General features: G+C 53.4%; 1 protein-coding gene across 2 annotated transcripts in view; it reads right to left on the reverse strand.

Moving 5' to 3' along the window:
* The window catches only part of LOC123818521 (protein transport protein Sec16B-like), a 32,888-nt gene extending 14,261 nt beyond the window's left edge, over positions 1-18,627 (reverse strand). The window contains exons 1-13 of one of the 2 annotated variants that reach the window (XM_045838764.1): positions 18,498-18,543; positions 17,742-17,816; positions 16,369-16,704; positions 14,994-15,106; positions 14,119-14,227; positions 13,268-13,376; positions 11,767-11,911; positions 10,991-11,142; positions 10,567-10,628; positions 9,160-9,295; positions 8,486-8,719; positions 5,424-5,521; positions 3,509-3,590 (exon numbers count right to left, since the gene is read on the reverse strand). In XM_045838764.1, coding sequence (XP_045694720.1) covers positions 3,509-3,590; positions 5,424-5,521; positions 8,486-8,719; positions 9,160-9,295; positions 10,567-10,628; positions 10,991-11,142; positions 11,767-11,911; positions 13,268-13,376; positions 14,119-14,227; positions 14,994-15,106; positions 16,369-16,646 — 1,518 coding nt within the window. In that variant the 5' untranslated portion in view covers positions 16,647-16,704; positions 17,742-17,816; positions 18,498-18,543. Of the gene's footprint in view, positions 1-3,508; positions 3,591-5,423; positions 5,522-8,485; positions 8,720-9,159; positions 9,296-10,566; positions 10,629-10,990; positions 11,143-11,766; positions 11,912-13,267; positions 13,377-14,118; positions 14,228-14,993; positions 15,107-16,368; positions 16,705-17,741; positions 17,817-18,497 lie in introns of both variants that reach the window. The other variant, XM_045838763.1, reaches the window with a different exon arrangement.
* Positions 18,628-19,978: the final 1,351 nt, after the last annotated feature.

Genomic DNA, 19,978 nt, shown 5'->3' on the forward strand with positions numbered 1-19,978 from the left:
GCACCGCCGGCCAGGCTGCCGCTCTCAACTGCAAGTTCTCTTTTCAGAAACAAAACCCCCAGAGCGATGGACAGGCGGACAGTTTTATACCCGAGCGCATGGAGGGGTAACACATAAAATGGCACTATTCGTCGCCAATTTTCAAACTTCTTCCTGGTGCCCCCCAATCCCGACAGCTAGGGGGAAACAAATGAAGATAAAACCCTGATGTGTCCGTGGGAGGAGGAAGGCCAAACATCCTGGGCTCCCGAGAGGAAGAGTCCACAGTAGCGTCAGAAGTCAGGGGAACACTGGACTTCTTAACACCTTGCAAATGGCTCGTGTTCTCTGGTTTTACAAAGCCCTGTCACATGCCTCGCCTTCTTTCATCTTCACAACAAACCTACTGCCACTTGGAGAAGGAAACAAATCAAGGCAGGTGGCCCAGCCCCATGAGATCCTAGACAAGAGCTATGTCCGCCTCCCTCTGGTGACAATGCAGGGGCAGGAGATGTCCACCAGGGGGCAGTAGAGTATAAACAAAGACCACACAAAGGGTGCTTTTCCTACCATCTGGCCCTAGGGCCACCTTATCCTGAATGAAGGGGGTTTCGGGGCAGGAAACACCAATAAAAGAAACAACATAAGGTCACAGGAGTAACACGGGCCCTGGTTCAACTGGAGTCCAGCCCCTGACTAGCTGTGTGACCTTCAGCACGTTTTTAAATGTGTTTAAACCTTCGTTTCCTTGTCTCTGAAATGCAGATCATAATTTCTACCCCAGAGGGTTATTGTTGTTGGTAATACTATGAGATAGGGAGGTAAAGCACATAGCACAGTGCTGCACACTTGGCTTGCACTTTATAAGTCACGTGTAGGTGCAAACACACGCGCACACACACGTAAGCCCAGCACAGGAAAGAGGTGATTTGCAGACGAGTTCTGTTTCCTGATTGTCACCTCAAGTGCGTAGAGATTGACGGTAATACCCAGGATCTGGGTGTCAAAACAATCCACGAATCCCTGGCCTTTGTCATTGCCCCAAGGAAGCGAAGACGCTTCACCGGACTCCATGTTACCGTTACTCTTTGCTGACCTGGGCGGTGCAGCGCGAGCGGGAAGGATGGCAATAATAAGTCACAGGACTGAGCGCAGCTGCCACTTATTGCACTCTGACCGTGCGTGGGCCACTCCCCATGCTGAGCGCGTCTTCCAGGACGGGTCCCCGGCTGCGGGTGCTATTATTATCCCCATCTTAACGCGTGAGCCGGGCCCTTTCTTGCTGGAACTGAAGCAAGCAGGAAAAGAAAAGCCTTTGCTAAAAATAACGAAAACTTAGAAGTCACCCCTCTGCCTCCTCCACAAGCGATTTTTAAAAATCGCTGTAAAGCAGATACAGCAAGAGAAAGGGACGGAGAGCGGGCATTTGTTCACTAATTTCAACCAGCCAAGCACGGCGGCTGACGTGTTCAGGTATTATCTCCCGTTAATTGTCACAGTAAGCCCATCGGTTCGGCATCGCAATGTCCACAGACAGGAGAAACCGAGGTTCTGAGATTAAGGAACAAGGCCAAGTGCACACAGAGCGCAGCTGCATAGAGTCCCGGTTACGCATGCGCTCGAAGCCCCGGCCGGTTTCCCTGGCCGTGCTCTTCATCCGCGACACCGCGCACCCCGCGGAACTGCAGTCCTGGCTGTCTCCGGACGCCACGATGAGACCCTCTCAAACGCCAAGATCAAACACAGCTTTGGCGCCGCACCGCTGACCTCTCGGTTTCCTCCCCGAACGGTCGGGAACACTTAGCTAACTCTCCCACTGGAGTGAGACGCAGAGGCCCCCGCATCGATGGCGCCATTTCCTGCGCGTTGCCAGGGGACGCGATGCCGAGGCGGAGCGCAGGCGTCAGGCTGAGCGGTGGGGCGCGCTCTGGGCTCTGGCGCAGCCCGGGGGTTGCGGGGGGCGGGGGGGGGGGGGTTGACGAAGGGACACGAAAGTCGTCATTTCCCTTTTCGTGGAGTTGTGCACAAGCAGCAAGGAAAACAACAATCAAGCACAAGCGTGAAGTCCATTGTCATGAAAGCTAGGTGTCAGCAGAGCCCCGCACCTGGAAATACGAGACAAGGCGGCCAGAAGTCATGGAGAGTGGGCAGAGGCATGCTCAGGAGGGAGCAGAGAGAGACCACGGGGGTCAGGGTGGGGGGACCCCACAGACATCTCCGCAGGCTGGGGACGCGTGAAGGCCGCACAGACGGTCACAGGAAACTCCAGGGGATGCGGAAAGGCCGCACGGCCTGGGTACGGCCCGGCCCCTCCCCGCACAGGCCTCCCACAAATAACCGGAACACGACAACTCAGCTCCTCGAAGGAGCGAGTGCAGACTCTGTGCAATTACACTACAAAGATAAAGGGAGAGGAGTAGCATGAAAAATAAACGGAAAGTAGAAGGAACATTCACCAGAAAAAAAAAAAAAAAACAAGTTATCAGAAACAAGAAACTGTCACCCAATTACCCAGTATTTTATCATTAACCGAAGCAAAATAAAGTAGTGAAACCAGTTCCTGGAAGCAAGGGCCTGAAACTAAGTTTTGGGGGCCCGGGAAGGACATGGTGCGAAGGGGGGAGGTCCACGCGGCCCTCCGAGCTCGGGGCTGCAGCGGGAGAAAAACCAGAGAAAGGAGGACGAAAGGGAAGAGAACATAAAAGCGCACAGACACCGCTGAGAACGCAAGAAGGGCTGAACAAGGTAGAAACCAGAAACGCAAAAAAAAAAAAAGGAAGAAATAAAGAAATGAAAATTTTTTTAATTAAATGAAATGTGTGTAAATGGAGTTTCTGAAAAGAAAACCAAAATAATAGAACAAAACGATCACTGAAGGATATAATTCAAGAAAACCTTTCTGCACTGTCAGATACGAATACATGTATTTAAAAAGCATGCTGTATTCCGCAAAAAAGCTGACCCAGACAGCCAACGAAAACGTATCCTAGTTACCGAACTTCCCAGGTCAGGAAGGCGAACTTGGAGCAAGAACCCCGAGCCTCTCACAACGGGACAGCGATCCGGCCGGCCTCGCTCCAAGTCCTGACGACGTGTAAAATCTATCCTGTCCCGGAGCGAGGGGTCCAGGCGCAGGGCGGAAAGGAGGAGGAGCCTGCGGAGGCCTGAGTGACAGCCGGGGCCCTCCCATACTTCGGGCGCAGCAGGCAGCCGAGCCCTTGTGCAAGTGCAGGGTGGGCGGCCCCCCGCAGACCTGGGCTGGCCCCGACACCACGCCTCACTCGCCCTGCGCTGTGGCTCCCCTCACTCCTGGGCACCTACGTTTCCACTTCAGCCAAACAAGGACAGGAGTCCCTACCTCCGTGCGTGACATGAAATCATGTGCCTCCAAGTGCATAGCACGAGGTAGGTGGTTAACAAACACTTATTTTGATCTTTAATCGTGGAAGCCACGCCCCGGCTCCAGAGCAGTCTCCTCCCCCTAAGGCCCTAGGATGCGGGTGCGGACAGGGCGCGTCCCCAGGAGTACCGTGGCCGCCTGTGGGATCCTGCCAGACATGAGCTGGAAGAGGGTCTGCAGCGGGTCGTGGAGCGCCAGCGTGCTGGTGAAGCTGCGGAGAGAGGCGGCCGTCAGTGGGGACCACGCCGAGAGGGCCTGTGGCCCACGGCCGGGGGCGCACGAGGCCTCGTCCGTCCGTATATCTGTCTGGTTTTAGCAGCTGCCTTTGGAACAAGAGTCTCTCTTTGCTTTCCGGTCGTGCCTTTGTCACCCTCACTTTTGCAGCGGGGTTGGGGGGGGGAGGAGGGAGTGGAGGACAGAATCTTCACTCCGCCACCCACCCAGGTGGCTCTTGTGGTGGTCTGGGGAGGTTTTCTGCACTTTGGCACGGACACCCAAATTCTTGGGTAAACATCTCTGCGTGGAGGTGACCCACCCACATTTCAAAGAGCCCCAAAGGGCCCCAGCAGTCATCCTGAACCTCTTCTCTGTGGGCCCCTCCTTTCCAGCACCCCCCCCCCAACTCCTACAGCTCCCAGCACTGGTTCTCTGGCTCATCGCCAGCCCGGGTCTGCAGTGCTTTTACTCACGGGCACTAAGTAGCCGTTCTCAGTGACCAAAAAGGCGTCAGACAGAGACCAGCAGTGGTCCCAATGATGACAAACCAAGAGATACCCCAAACAAGCAGTATAATAAGCTCTAGAGCTGAATGGAAAGAGGTATTTTCCACAATTCACTGGGCGCCGTCGAGAATCAATGGCCCGAGGCAAAGCTCTGTAGCAGAAGCATATGCTCCCACGCGGGGCCATGGGAGACGGCTTCCCGCCCCCCAGGGGAGAGTCACCCCTCAGAGCGCCGTCCTACAGCAGCGCCCTGGCCTCGCAGGCTCAGAGCACGTGACATGCTGAAGCTCCGTGCTCTTGCCCGCTCCAGCCCCTGCACAGGCCTAGGGCGCAGCCGGGGTACCAGGCCCCGTGCCGCCTGAGGGGCAGAGCCATGAAGAGACTCCGCGGAGGCCATCGTGAGGAGCAGGCTCCCGGGGAGTGTGACAGCCGCTAGCCCCACGGACTGAACTTGGACTAGAGTGTCTGTCTCCCTTGCTAATGCTCTGCTCAACAGGGTGTGTGGCAATTCACAGGTAAGTGAAGCTAAGAGGGTAGCCCCACCCATGCCACATGCCTGTCCCAGGGACGCTAACTAGGGCTGAACGGACTTGCTCAGAAACCCTCCTCTGGCATGCCCTAGACCTACCGCCTCCATCAGATCCAGTTCCCTTTTGCTGCTTCATCTGCCTTAGTCCGAACTCCTGGCTTTGAAGTTGCACCTCCATTCCTATCTCGTCCTGGTGTGGGCGTTTGTCCTGGTCCACCTGGCGCCCAGATCTTGGTGTCCTGGCCTGATTTCTGACTACATGTATCCCTCTGGTCTCATCATCTCCCCCTGCCCCGGGTGAAGACTTCAGGGTCTGTAAATCCCCTTTCCTGCCACAGCGCACGGCCCTGCTACCCCGCATCCCTGCCTTCTCAGCACCGATATCTCCACCGCAAAACTAAGCAGTGGGCATGCACTCATTCTCAGCCTTAGGACTCCTTCGGTTCACCTTAGTGGTCCTTCCCATCCCCTCGCTGATGGGGCTGTGTGCAACAGCCCCTTCGAAAGACAGAGGCTGTCGCAATGTAGAAACCCGCTTACTTCTTGGAAACCCTGACTCAGGGAGACATTGCTAAAACGTTCTCTTCAGCGTCTCAGGTAGAAAGAGTGTGTCTGTGGGTAGATTATAAGAATCTGGAGGACAGAAATGCTACGTCCCGTTCAGAAAAGAGCCTGGATGAACACTCGGAGGGTGGGCGCCTCAATGCTTCTTGCATTTCTCCCACTGTCACCCCCCCATCTGGTGGGGAGGCCTCTCCGCACCCCTGGTCTCCATGGCGAGTCCCCGGCTCACCCACTCATGACCCAGCTGTAGGTCCTGGGGTCCATCTTGCTGGACAGGAACAAAGCGTGGCCCCACAGGTGGTTCCTCATGGCCCACTCCAAGGCCTCCTGGAAACAAAGCATCACACGCGGTGTTGTGGTGTTGTGTGTCCACTCACCTTCCCCCGACAGCAGGAACACGCTGCTGCACTTAGGAGCCGCTGCCCCCTGGGCAAGAGGGACGGGGCCTCCACAAAGACTCTCAGAGCCCCACCTGTGGACACGAGACAGGAGCCGTGCGAAAGGGGCTTTCTCTGGCACGTATTTCTACACTGTCCCTTTCTCCAGCCTCGACTTTGTCAGAATCCTCTGTTCCCTTTCATTCGTTCCCCCTCCGACACAGCAGCCAGTTAGCCCTGTCACCGGCAAAGGCACACGACACGCTGGTGAACCCAAGCACCGAAAACTCGAGAAGCACCTCCCCCCAAGGACTGAGTCTCGGGACACACGTGACAAGGCAATGCAGCCGGCCCTCCATGTCCACGAGTTCCACGTGCCCAGGTCCCACCAACCTCATGCACCATGGGCAGAGTAAACTGGCATGACCTCTAGTAAGGCGACTTTAAATAGCTACCAGCATCACAAACCATCCACCCTTCCAGAACACCTCCACGTCCAGAAAGGTGTTCTCTCACACAAGGTGACATGACAACGGCTGTGCATCGCAGCATCGTTGGTGACAGCAAAAGACTGGACGTAACCTAAATGTCAGTATACAGGGTGTCATCGGTTATAATTTATCTGTAGAGCCCTGTGCAGCCCTCGGACATAACGAGGAAGACATTTACATATTATGCAGAGCAGGGCCCCGCAGAACGTGGCCTGGAGGCCAGCTTCCGCCCACGAGCTAAGAATAGTCTTTGCATTTTTAGATGATTGGAAAAATCAAGAGAAGAACAATATTCTGGGGCACATGGAAGTGATACATAATCTGAGTCCCCGCTGGAGCGCGGCCACTCCGCCGGTGCACACGCAGCCTGCGGCCGAGCACTCGCAGGAAGCGGGGCCGAGCGACTGCCAGCCTGGAAAAGTGACCGCCTGTCCTTGTCCCGGAAACACCTGCCCAGAGGTTTTGTTAAATAAAAAACAGAAGGTGAAAAGGGGTGAACAGTCTGCTGTTAAAAGAGGAGAAAGTAATCCCACATGCATAAAATGTCTCTGTGCCGTTTCCCCATTTTATCCTTTTTTCAATCTTTTGAATCAAATTGATTGACATTGATGTTAATCATACACTCACATATGATTAAGTTCATTTCAGACTTTCGTAAAATGCAAGTTTGACTTCAAAATTAAACAAGGCACAAAAATAGGTAAATCTGTGAGTGATGTATGTGTTAATTACCTCAACAGGGGAATCCCTTTGCATGATACACAGGTACTAAATCTGTACATGTTACATTTTAAAACCTCACCATTTTATTTGTCAAATATACCTCAAATATACCTCAAAGGTATACAAATACCTTTATTTGTCAAATAAAGTTGTCTAATTTATATGTCAAAAAATTAAGCAAGACATCACTCCATCTGTGGAATTAAAGTATTCAGATTGATAGGTGCACCTCAGATATAGCTGGGGAGGATACAGCTTGTAACAAATGTTCTGGAAACTAATTTAGTGTATGTATTAAGAGCTTTTTAGAAAGTGCATGCCCTTCAACCTGGTGATGTCACTTCTAGTAATCTATCCTTAAAAAATAATAATGAAAATATCCACCAAAGACTTATGTGACAAGAGGTTCAAACTGTATCATTTATAATGGGTGACAAAAATGTAGATAGCCTACATAGTCAACAAGAATGGATTTTAAATAAAAGCTGATGCCCTCAATTGATGGGATAGCGCCCAACCATTTTTAAATGGTGCATGTTCATGCCATGGGAGTATTTCACCATATAACCTCAGGGAAAAAAGTAGTACTTGTATATATGATTTAATTTGCTTTTGAATATATAGGCATAGAAAATGCTAGAAGGAAATACATCAAAAACGTTAACAGGTGTGATCTTTGAGTGGGAGGATTATGGCTGTTTTTCTTTTCTAATTATAGAAAAGTTTATAACAAACTGAACTTGTGTTCTCACTCTTTCCCCAAATCAAACTTGTCGTGGGTAAACCATAGTTCCCGGTCCCACTGCTCACTCCAGATGCCCCCCCCCACCCGAGAACGGAGCTTTGCCAGTGAGCAGGACACTCCGGCCACATTGTTGCCATGCAGTCCGAGGGTGTTTGCGGAATGTTTGCTGCTGCTCATGCAGAAAGATAAATAAGTGTGTAAAACACACCTTCTGATTTCAGGATACTTCTGTCATTTTGGAAAATCTGTAATTATTTTGTTTCACCCACACCATCATTAAAAAACATGTAATGAACTGTATTCGTGATGTTTCAACTCCAAATATACTCAGAGGGTTTGAGAGATTCTTAAGAAAAACAGCACTCCAACTTTGTTTTGCTTACAGGTGGAATGAGAAAAACAATCACTTGCCTTTCCTTAACTAGAAATTCCTGAGTAGTCATACCTCCTTAGAGACTTGAAGATTATATTTCTGAATACTGAGTTTGAGAAAACCAAATTGATCCAAATTCAAGAGTGATAAACATGAAATGACGATCTACATTGGAATTCTTTTCTACTCCTTAAATATCAAACCGCAAATGCGCTCCTTCGTGGTTTTATTTTCTCCTTTGCACCTTCCTGAGCTGCGGTGCTGTAAAATGGGTCTAGATACAGGGTCGGGCAGAAGTAACGCCTGCATGAGTGTGGTTGGTTGGGCAATAATAATATGGGTGTAACAACTTACACTTTTCATTTGAACACTTCACCTAAACTGTCACGTGGTGTGCTTGAGCGTGATATTGTCGTGTTACACAGTGACATGCTTACAATTTTGTAACAAAAGATTTTGTAATAAAAAAGGGGCGTTACTTGTGCTGGACCCTGTATTGCCCTGTCTGCGTGGAGGAGGGCTGAGCGGTGGGGACAGACAACGGTTGCTTTTTAAAAACAAGCCTGGAGGGGGCGCACTCGCCTTCTTCCTTCCGTAGTACAGCAGTTTGGTGAATTTCTCCACGATCTGCGCGGGCGTCTCCACGCTGGGCGGAATCTCCCCCGTGAGCAGGTTCGGGGTCCCCATGCCGAGCACCGGCCTGTCGTCCTCCTCGGTCAGGCTGATGAGATTGGCCACCGGCGGCTGCCTCTGGTACTTGTCCAGCTTTTTGCAGTCTTGCACCAGCAGCTCCGCAATGTCAGACCCCACCATGGACTGCAAGGCAAAGAGCGTCACCGGAGGGAGGGAGGGAGGATCCTCCTCCTCGCCCTAGCCACGCCGCCCAGGCTGAAGAAGCAGACCCGGGAGTGCCCGCCCTCTTCATGGGGAAGCCAGCCCTGGGTTGCTGCATCCCGCTGGGGTGCCACGAGGGTTCCGGGAACACGCACACTCTCACGGGTGTGTTGCTGCCTGGCGCAGCGACCCAACAACTTCCGATACCCCAAGCCAGGGGACAAGGGCCACAGGGAGGTGGGAGTTGGCAAGCTGGCATTGACAGCGGAGCAGTTTGGGGGGGGGGGGCGGTGCTTGTGGCTTCTTTGCTATTACCTTTGATAATTACGCCGTAAGCTGAACCTTACTTATCCCAAGAAGGCTGACGTTCCAATCCGGCTGCTCCTGCCCCCCCTATCCCCCCGCAGAGAGGCACCACTCACCCCATTCTGCCGGCAAAGGAGAACCAGCAGCTGCCACAGCAGAGCAGAGTCTCGGCTCCCTGGGGTCTCAGATTTGCGGCTCTGGGCTGCCTTCTGCTGGCAAAACGTCATGATGTCCACCTTGTGGACGTCTTCCCTGAGGAGAGATGCCAGGGAGCGAGGGGTGAGTGGCAGACTCTGCCCCGTGGGGCCCCGGGGCTCCCCCCGAGGTGCGTGGCCGCTGGCTGGGCTGGGACCGGGAATGAGCCTGCGGCTGCAGGATGGTCCTCTCCGTGGGGAACAGGGCGGGACTTCAGAGATTCTCACGGTCGCCCTCCCCATGTCACAGGTGAGGAGACCGAGGCCCCGAGACCTGAAGTGACCGCCGTCGGGGAGGGCAAGAGCCCAGACTTTGGAGCCGGGTTCAAACCCGGGGTTTAACTCTAGCTCGCCTCGTCTCAGCTCACACACAAGCTTGTCTCTCCTCGGAGCCCCAGCTTTCCCCCGTAAGACAGGGGTCATTTTAAAAATCGATCTCTCGACAAAAAAAGGAATTAGCAAATTGGGAGGCATATATTGCGTGCTCGATAAACAAGCAGTACTGTGTGCTCAAGACCATTCAATAAAATCAGTGCTCCGTTGGAACCAGTACCCCAGCGTCCAAACACACCACTCGGTGCTGCCTGCGTGCGAGAAACAGACAACTCAGCTTCACCTGGAGACACTGTCAAAATACTAGAGGGGCACTTCGCTGGAGGGAGAGATTCAGGACACAAACACATTTATGTAACAGCGTGGATGCTTAAAGAGTCTCACAGCCACGGTGGGTAGGCATAGCCGGCATCACATCATTTCTTAAAGGGAAAACTAAGGCTAGAGAGCAAACTAACTGAGCTGTCCACCTTAGTATATGCCTGGGGCTGGGACCCAGGTCCTCTGACATCAGCCTGGAGTCTCCACAGCAAAGGGCTTTTAAAAGCAGTTCTAGTTCAATCCTGCAGAGGGCAGACTTGCACACTGTCCGGGAACTCGCACTGACCAAGTTATTTCTCCAGAAAGCAGCAAGCAAGCCTTTCCCCCCCACCTCCGCTGAACCTGTCTACAACTTCCAGCCTGTTCTCCCCTCCTCCCACGTCTGTTAAGGACACAGAACACTAAACCTCCTACTCTGTCGCTGCTGCAAAATGGAACCGATTTCATATTTTTAAACCTTCACGATAATTTTTCTGGCCCTTCAAATACTGAATCGCTGGTAGAAAAAGGCTCAGACCACATTGGGCTCTGCCTGGCAGAACAGAGAAGTCTAGTGCACTGGGGATCGACGCTTTCTTTCAGAGAAGCCGAGAGCAAATCCTCCCAAATCCTGCTCTGAGCAGGAAGACTGCGGGTTTCAAAAGCCCTTCCTCCGCTGCTCATAGGGTGGTTTACCGGATCAGGGGTCCTGAGAAAGTTCTCATCTCTTCTTGTTCCTCGGAATCATTAAGAATAACCTGGAACAAAAATTAGATTTGCTCTTCCAGACCCCATCCACCCAATGCCCCTCTCAGTCCAGCCCAGGGCCAGTGCCCCAGGCCAGGGTCCCAAGGTGTGGCTCAGTGTCTGGTAGAGGAAGCAGAGCACGAGAGAGTTCTCCAGTTGCTGAATCTGTGCCGACAGCATCTCAGGAAAAATGTGAGTCTAGTGTCACTTCTCAGAGAAGGGCCCTGCCCCCTTCTGCATGCACAGCCCCACCCACAGGGTGCTCAGCCCAGTTCCCCACAAGAGGCCCCCCGTTCCTGGAGATGCCCAGGCTCAAACGAGAGGAAGCAGGGAGCAGCGCGCTGGCATGCCAGGGACTCGGACCCCCATTTACCTCCATGCTGTGCAGTTCGACCAGGGCCGTCTGCCCTTCGCTGGGAGAGCTGGGGCACGCACATACCAGGTGACCTCCTGGCCCGAAACTCACAGGCACGTGGGGGACGTAGAACTTCATGGGCGCCTTGGAACCAGCTGTCGAGACGTCCTCTGGCCAACAGACACGGGTGGACACTGTTAGCACGACCGTCACCGCTTTCCTCGACTTAGAAATATGCCGCAGACGCATTCCTATCCAAACTCCACCTGGGCGCTGGGTGGGCCACACCCTCAGAAGCAGCCCGAGCTGCGAGTCAGGTTTAAGCCCCTGAGACCATGTCAGAGCACAGCGCAAGCATCTGGGGGTCGGTCCAAATGTTAATAACGCACGAAGACCAGACTCTCGGTGACGATGAGAGGCCAGGACGTTTAACAAATCATCTGCATCCAGACATAGCAACCGTGCTCTGTGACCTGCCTTTGCTTTACCAGACTGATTCTAGTGCCCTTTTCCTTCACCTGCTACTTGAAAGCACCTGGGAGTGAGTGCCTGGTGGTGGCGAGGGGCGGGGCTCCCTCTCAAGAATCTGCTATGATGCAACGTCCAGGACGAGAGAGAAGCTGGGGAATGGAGACCAGTCGGCCCCTCTGCCCCGCAGACCTCTGTAGGCAAAGGAAGTGAACGACAACCCACTCCAGGAAACCAGGGTGACAGCGTCTTTCCAGGGGACTTGCCACTCAGCCTCCTTCCCATCGGACGCAACCACCTCCTCGGTCACTCATGTCAGTACCCACCGTCCTGAATTGGCCTCCAGGCCGCTGACGCCGCGGGGAGGTAGGACTCGGAGGCGTCTGCCATGTACTGGCTGAGCTCGTAGCTGCTGGAGCTGAGGCCAGACTCCTGCTGCTGCAGGAGGTTGGACTCGCTGGTCAGCGGCGGCTGCAGGGTGAAGCCGATGGAAGCACACGGGAAGAATCAGAAGCAGTTTCAGAGAGAGGGTTCCCCCAAGTGTTCGCACAGAGCAACAAAATTCAAACTTTCAGATACATGCAGCGCATGGGGATGTGTTGCAAGGAAAAGAACGGATGATTCAGCTGACAGGTGTGTGCTAAAGAACAACGTGTAAGGCCCAGTGGAAAGAGCTCAGGTCCTGGGCCCAGGAGGGACCGGGAGGTCAGGAGTCAGATCCCAGCTTTGCCAATGCTGAGCTGCTATGACTTAGGAACGAGTGACTCTGAGGGGGGCACCCTCATCTGTAATACACATCATCACACCTGCCCTGCATAGTGCATGCACCAACTATTTAATGAGCACCTACTACGCTCCAGGCACTGTGCTTTCCCTGGGCTACGGGCGTACAGGAAACTCATGGAACTCATTACCTGGGAAGGGACGAATGAAACCCTGGATACAAGAGCTCTTTGCACACGGTCAAGTGCTGTACCCGTGTGCAGCCACTGCTGTTGTGTTGTCGTTACTACTGCTCAGGACGCTAGGTGCCCTGGCCTGCTGCGTGCTCGGTATACAGAAGGGACTGTTCCCCAAAATCGTACAGAGCCAATCAGGGGAACAAAACGTATACAAGACTGTCAAACATTAAGAGCTTATCTCTACAAGCCCTGGCTGGTGTAGCTCAGTGGATTGAGCTCGGGCTGCGAACCAAAGCATCACAGGTTTGATTCCCAGTCTGGGCACATGCCTGGGTTGCAGGCCACGGCCCCCAGCAACTGCACATTGATGTTTCTCTCTCTCTTTCTTTCTCCCTCCCTTCCCTCTCTAAAAATAAATAAATAAAATCTTTTCAAAAAGAGCTCATCTCTACAGCATCTTTGCATATTTTCCACAAATCTAAAATTTTTCCAAAATAAAAGTCTATTTAAAAAATGTTAAAAGACTTCCAGTGCATGTACGGCCCAGGCAGTATACGTAGTAAGATTTCAGGAGACAGAGAGGGTTTGCTAAAACGTCAAGAGAGGTTTCAAGCTCTGCTTTCCAGGCCTGTCCTTCAAAGATTCCAGCAGCTCCACCACTGCCTGGGCGAAGCAAGTAGCCAGTCCACCGGGGTCCTGGTGGCAGCCTCTTCTCCTCCCTCCCACCACCTCAGAGTGACTCAGGTGACAGTTCCTGACCTGGCCAGTTTGACAAAAATGCAAAAGGACCAGATCGGGGCCCCAGGCCCTTCAGATTGAAGTGGGAAGGTGAAAATGAAGAGGAATTCGGGGACACTCTGCCAGGTGGGGCGGTGCTGGAACCCCCACTGCACAGGCCCCCCACCCCCATGTCACTGCAGGCTACCTTATTCTTCTGGGCCCCAGGGAGCAGACTCTCTGGAAGGAAGTCCCCAGGCCTCTCCTGTCCAGAGTTAGAAGCAGGGCTGTCTTTATAAGCGTTCCCGCTCTGAGATCTGCAGCAAAATGACAGAGACAGGGCAGGGTTTCAGGGCAAGCCGGCAGAGGCTGTCCTGTGGCAAGGGGCGGACGGCGTCAGGCCGGCCTGGGTGCCACAGGGAGAAAGCACAGTCCTTCCATGCACCACAGCAGTCCATGAATGCCAGGACAATAGGGGCCCCTGGGCTCCCCAGGGCAGCGACAGAAACCGCCCCAAACACTGCAGAGTGGGGTTGGCCCCTGCAGCCTGGAACAGCATAAATCAGAGCAGTTGGGCGGGTGGGTTCCAGGCAAAGATGCCAGGCCTAAGGCCACCGGGACAGGCGCCTGAATCAAAGGCTGTCCCCATCCCCTGCTCACCTTACCCAAAGGATGACCCATCTCAGCACGCAGGAGTGGACAGAGGAGGAGCCTCCCGGCCCCAGCAGGACCCCATGGTGAGGACTCCCGCAAGGCCACATCTGTTCCGCGGCCCACCGAGCATGAAGTCCCTCCCCACTTCAGCACGGACCTCAAGTAGCAGAACCCAGACTGGCCCAGGCCTGGGAACCACGTCCCAGAGCTAAGAATCTCTCCGCCCAGGGTTCCTGCTAACAGCCGGTCTGGGCTACACCCGAGTCCCCAGGACAAACCCCCACACCGCACAGCAGAAGCAAACGGGCTTCCGGAGACGAGGGCTCGGCACCCGGTGCACCGGGTTCCCCGAACGCAGCCTGGAGGGGCTGGGCCACGTGCACCTGGCCTCTCCCACACACTCACCGGAACGGGGTCCCCGACGGGCTCCTCTGGTTTTCGCGGGGATGTTCATGGAGGTACTTTGGATCTCGATAATCTTCAGGCCTGATGTAAGGACTCGCTTGCCTCGGCACTGCACCCTCAGAGAAAAAAAAAACAACAACAACAAAAAACACAGAATAAAGCAAGTCACTTCTGGCTCCAGAACGTTCAGAAAGGCACCTGCAGGCTGTGGGGCTGAGTCCCTGGAGCACAGTAGCACGGACACGTATTTGCCAAACTGAATAAAATTGGTCAGTGAGCTAATGATGAACGTCCCCAAGAGGTATGGCTCCTTACAATGGTACGACTCGGGGTATTGTGTGTGTGTGTGTGTGTGTGTGTGTGTGTGTGTGTGCATTCTCAGTGTTGAAACAGACTTTCTCTCTGCTAGCATGCATTAGCACACACCTAAAACCTTAGTCTTGTGTAGGGCCCAGACTCCGAGTGGCGCCCGCCTGCACCCTCAGGGCACATGCCGGTCAGGCTCACCCCAGCCCAAGCACACACAGGATGACTTTACCGACACTTGGTCAGAGATGGTCATCTGCACCACGATGAGAAATAGAAGGAAAAAAATGTGGATAAAGTGCAAAGTATCCATAATATCAGCAACAGAATGATAGTTTCAGCACCATCCTCTACACGTACAAAGAAAAATGACTGCTTTCTGTCTCTTCTCAAGACACCAAGCACTAGTGTCTTTGCTGTGACCTTGTCTGCCCAAGAAAAAAGTGGGCAGGGGAGGGAGTTCTTTCTACCTCCGCAGAGCAGTGCATCCGACGGGGGTGGGGGGGTTCTGAGCGTGGCTCCCTTGGCCTCTGCCCTGCCCCAGAGGCTTCTGGGAGGTTATTCCATACCTCTTTCTTCTGGTTGCTGCTGCGGGTGCCCACGGTAGTAATAACTTCCATAAGCATATTCTTCCCTCAGAGCTGGAGGGTGGTAGCTCAGATACGGATCCTCAGCGCCCGGCCTAAAATGTCACAAAGAAGGCCAGCCATTCAAGGATGAGTGTGGCAAAGAGAAAAGCCAGTGGAAGATGACCCAGTAAACCACCCCGGAGGAGAGAATTGTGTCCTCAGTCTAGAATCCCTTTTAAAAGTCGCAGCTAATTCTAGATCCGGTAAACAGGAAATCCAGACTCAGAGCAGGACTGAGGTCTTGGTTTCGGAACCAGGCTGGGATTTTCACAGCAAAACCACAGCTATAGACTCCTTCTTCTCCACAATCCTCCTTGCTCTCCAAGTACACACATCCTACCACGCAGATAGTATCTTAGTGAACCCCTTCCTGAGACCACTGTGTGAGTATCCAACATGCCGCTGTAGGCCCCATGCATGTTACAGATGGAAGTGAGAGGAAAAACACTATTGGGACCATCTTAAACCCGATGGCTTTTACTGCCTCTGTCCTCAACGCACCTTCCTGTGAGGAGTCCACAACACAGAAAGACCAAGGAAAGGAACACCAGTTCTTAGTGTTTTTATCAGTTAGTAATTCTTTAGCACTTCACAGAGGCAAAATTCTTTAAAACAGTTGTCCTAAGTTCAACCCTGTGTAGGCAGGTAAATCTCACCCCACCTGGAAAAGCTCACGTGAACACGAAGAGCTCCCAGCATTCCCTAGGAGGTTAAGTGCAGAGCCATCAATGAGAACCCAGGAGAAGTCTACAGCCTCCAACCCAGAATGACCTCGCCGAGACCTCTTCCCTCTGAACTTGGAGCCTGCTAGCTTATATCTGCTTCCCCTGAGGTTAATTTCTTTTGCATTTTCATTCATTCATTCAACATCTATGTTTCCTGGATGCCCATCACACTCTCGGTGCTGTTCTAGCTATCAGGGCTCTTCTGGTTGCCGGGGGTGTGGTGCTGACCCCAGGTCGGAGTGGTCCACAGACGACGGGGAAGTTTTTACAGGGACCCCTAGGTCCCCTCTGCTCTCTTGAACTTCACCATTCTTTCATCCCTTCTGCCCTCTCCCCCACCCCCAACACCCAACCACGTGCATTCTGACAGCTTCCTTAGGAAGCTCCACTAGGCGATACAGAAGAAGGCAATACTATTTTCAGTCACCAAAATCCAACTTGGGAGAGAAAGGTGTTGAACTAAATCAATGTAGCAGGGAGGAGAGGGAAAAGGGGGGGAAGAGAAGGAAAAGGAGAAGGAAGAAGGAAAAGAGCAATGTGGCCACAAGCACAGAGGAGAGTTGGGTCTGTTCCAAGCACTGACACCGTACCGTGAGTACAGCTGATGGGGGTGGCCACTTTCATAATAGTCGCCCCCGGACAAAGGCCTGGGCACGTAGTGGGGCTGCTGGCGCTCTGCCCTGGGGTCCTTCTGCGGCTGGGGGCTCCTGCGGACATCTTGCCATTGACGGAACCTCTCTCCGTCGTGCCAAGCGTGAGGGGCAGCCCGATGATGCCCTTCTCGCCGAAGGCTGCAATCTGGACCCTGTGACTGGGCCAGGGGCCTCCCCCGGGGCTGCGGCGGCCACTGGGGCGCCCCAGGCTCCATCCCCGGCCTTCTGACCTTCTCCCTTGTTTACAGTCTGTTGTGTAGTTATTTCATCTCCCTGCAGACAAAACAACAACAACAACAACAACAAATTATCATTATTTCAGGTTTATATCCAAACATGATGGTTGATTGGGTTTTGTGGGGGGAAAAAGCAGGTATGGTCCTCAACATCCTCTGTCTAGAGCAAGCCAGATGGACACTGACACAGAAGTATCTGGGGGAAAAAATCTCAAACAGATACATGAAATAAATAACAGGCTAGACGACTATATCGATGTTGCCTTAAAAATGAAAAAGTGTAGTTAGTCGGAGCAGTAATAGATGTGGGAGAGCTGGGAGAGAGAACAGTACTAGACGAAGCTCCCAAACCCTATCACAGTGTTCCAATTAAAGAAACGGTCATTTATTCCGCCAGCAAATATTGATTTAACAGTTACTGTGGGGGCCCCACACTATCTCGGAAACAGGGCGGGCCTTAGACAGGGCTAGAGACCGCAGTTCAAATCCTAGCTCTCCCACTTACTAGCTAGTTCATTTTTTTAAGCCCCGGTGTCCTTATCCATGAAATGGGAATCCTAATGGCTCGCTTGCAGGGCTACTGTCAGAATCAGGATAATTCAGGGCGTGCCCAATCCCGGGCCTGGTCTGTGGCGATTGTTTCAATAAATAGCTGTGTTAGAGATAAAGAGCGGGGGGAGTGGGAGTAGCTGAAGGCACTTCCTCAACAAAAAGAAGCTCAAAATGACCTCAGGAGACATCTTTTCCAAACCCTTAAATTCACCTCTTAGCACCACGGCCAGGCCTGCTCCACTCCAGGGGGGCCGACAAGACCAGAGAGCCGTGTCCAGCGAGCCTCCCAGCTGCTGAGGATGTTAAAACCTGGAAGTCTCCCCAGAACCAAAATGACTTTCCCCACTTACTCTGCAAGACGGGAAACTGCCCGGGGGACAACAGCCTGCCCTCCCAGCGCCCTGGCCCTGGGCCGCAGCGCAGAACAGACCTGCCCCTGGCGCCTCCGCAGGGAGGCATGCGCCGTCCTCGCTCCCACCCCGGGAGCCCCCCATGTCAGGGAGCGCCTGAGCTCAGTCTCACCCTATGGTTTCTCTCCGCCGGGAGCTGTTTCCAGGTGAGAAATCCTGATGGAACCCAACTCACTTGCTCCCACTCCTGAAACTCCCAGCCGAAAGTAAAAATTCTTATCAGCACGAAAGGTCAAAGGGCGCGTGTTGAAATCAAGCTGTCACTCCGCCCCAGGGCCGTGGAGCCAGGGTCCACCGTTTGCTCTGAGCCGAGAGCCGAGCGCTGAGCAACCCGCACGGGAGGGCCTTCCTCCTCGAGACCAGTCCCGGCTCTGGGAAGCCAGCACCCTCTGCCCCGCGTCACCCACTTTCCTGAAGAAAGAAACAGGCTTTTCCCAGCAAATCCCAGCAAAGGCCAAATGCCACCACAGTGAAAGGGTGCGAGGGTCTTCCCTAAAGCCCACGGGACTCAACACCATGTGGAGACACGTGAGAAAGTCTCTTCGCCCCGTCCCCCCGACTTTCCCTGGACGGCCCGCCCCGAGTGCAACGGCACAGCACCCGGTCTCTTTGCCGAAATCCGGTCATTTCGTTTTCAAGGGACACCAGTTCCAGTCAGGTGGAGCTGTGTAAAGAAGGACACCCACCCCAAAGCACCCAGGATTTCCAGGATGAAGGCGTCACGTCCACAGTGACAAGCCACCACACCCGCATGGTCCCATGAAGGGCCCTCCCCGGCCCCCGTCCGGCGCTCTGGCCCTGCCCTGTCTGGCAGGAGGGCAAGCACGGGTGAGGGAGAGGAGACGAAGGAGCCCGCATTCCCACACACCTGCTCGGACAGACGCCCTTCCACCTGCCTTCCGCGCAGCCCCAGCAGCCTGGCCCTGGGGTGTCTCCTCTCCTCACGGAGGCTGTCAAAGTCCAGGTGCCACATCCACCAAGGCTCACCTGGCCCTCCCATCCACAGCCAGTCGGTTCCCTTTGCAACTGCCCGGCCTCCCCGTGGCTGACTCACCAGGGCAAAGTACGGCCCGGCCCCCGCGTGTGGGGTGCACCCGACTCGGAGGGTTTGCTTGGAACCTGGGCTCCTGTTTGCCCGGCCGGCCGTGGGCTGAGCGAGCTCTCCCACACGCGAGAGCGTCCAAACCCCCGCAGCACACAAAGAACAGAGGCACCAGGGACAGGAAACCCAGGAAGCCCGCAGGCAGCCTGGCCCGGCCAGGAACGCACTGCCTTTGGGCTGTTAACCCCTGGCTCTGCCGCTGGCTGGCTCCGCGACCTAACCTCTCCACGTCTGAGTTTCTCCTTCTCTGTACTGGGAGTAATAATACTTAGCTCCTGAGGGTGACTAGGGGGATGAAAGGCTGGTAAAACAGCACATATGTAAATAAGAATACTCTGCCTGGCTGGCGTAGTTCCGTGGACTGAGCGCGGGCTGCGAATCAAAGTGTCGCAGGTTTGATTCCCAGTCAGGGCACATGCCTGGGTTGCAGGCCATGACCCCAGCAACCGCACATTGATGTTTCTCTCTCTCTCTTTCTCCCTCCCTTCCCTCTCTAAAAATAAATAAATAAAATCTTTTAAAGTTTTTTTTTAAAAAGAATACTCTATAAATCAGTATTATCTTTCCTTTTAGAAAAGGTAAGGTATTTCTACTGGTCGAAGCACAGTCGTAAATACCGGCCCATCTGGTGTGGTGTTCCTCGTTCATGCTTCCCCCCATGGGGTCCTGGCTGCATACACAGTGTATCCTCTAAGGGAGGGCAAATTCAAACGCCCAACACTGAACTGAAGGCCCTGAAACACGTTCTGTTACAATAAGAAGATAATTTCTTGCAGTTGCAGAGTACATTTTTTTTTCAGCATTATTACGGTACACTTAGAGAAGTTCATGTTCACTTTTGAATTGATATTTTAAAACACAGAAAATCGTGTTATATACCATAAACGTACACAACGTTATAGGTCAGTTATATCTCAATAATTTGGAGGGTGGGAATAAAATTCAGAATTTGCTCTAAAAAGGCCCCAAGGGTGTATTCTTTCCTTCAACAAACACTTCACCTAGTCTCCATAAGATGCCCGGATTTGACACCGGACAACTTGAAGGACACAGTCCTTCCCTTCGACAAGCTGGGAGCAAGCCCACCTCCCAAGAGGTTCCTAGTGCAGGGACGGCCACCACAGTGGCTCTCAGGGTCGCCACGCTAATATGCCTGCACTCTCGGGTTCTGTCTCAGCGCCTGAACTGACCCCTTGGACCGGGCCATGGAGTGTAGAATTCTCTGACCGTGGACACGGCTCCTTACC

This window comes from Phyllostomus hastatus, unplaced genomic scaffold (assembly GCF_019186645.2).
Source record: "Phyllostomus hastatus isolate PE091 unplaced genomic scaffold, TTU_PhHast_1.1 phas_contig_283, whole genome shotgun sequence".
Taxonomy (NCBI): Eukaryota; Metazoa; Chordata; class Mammalia; order Chiroptera; family Phyllostomidae; genus Phyllostomus; species Phyllostomus hastatus.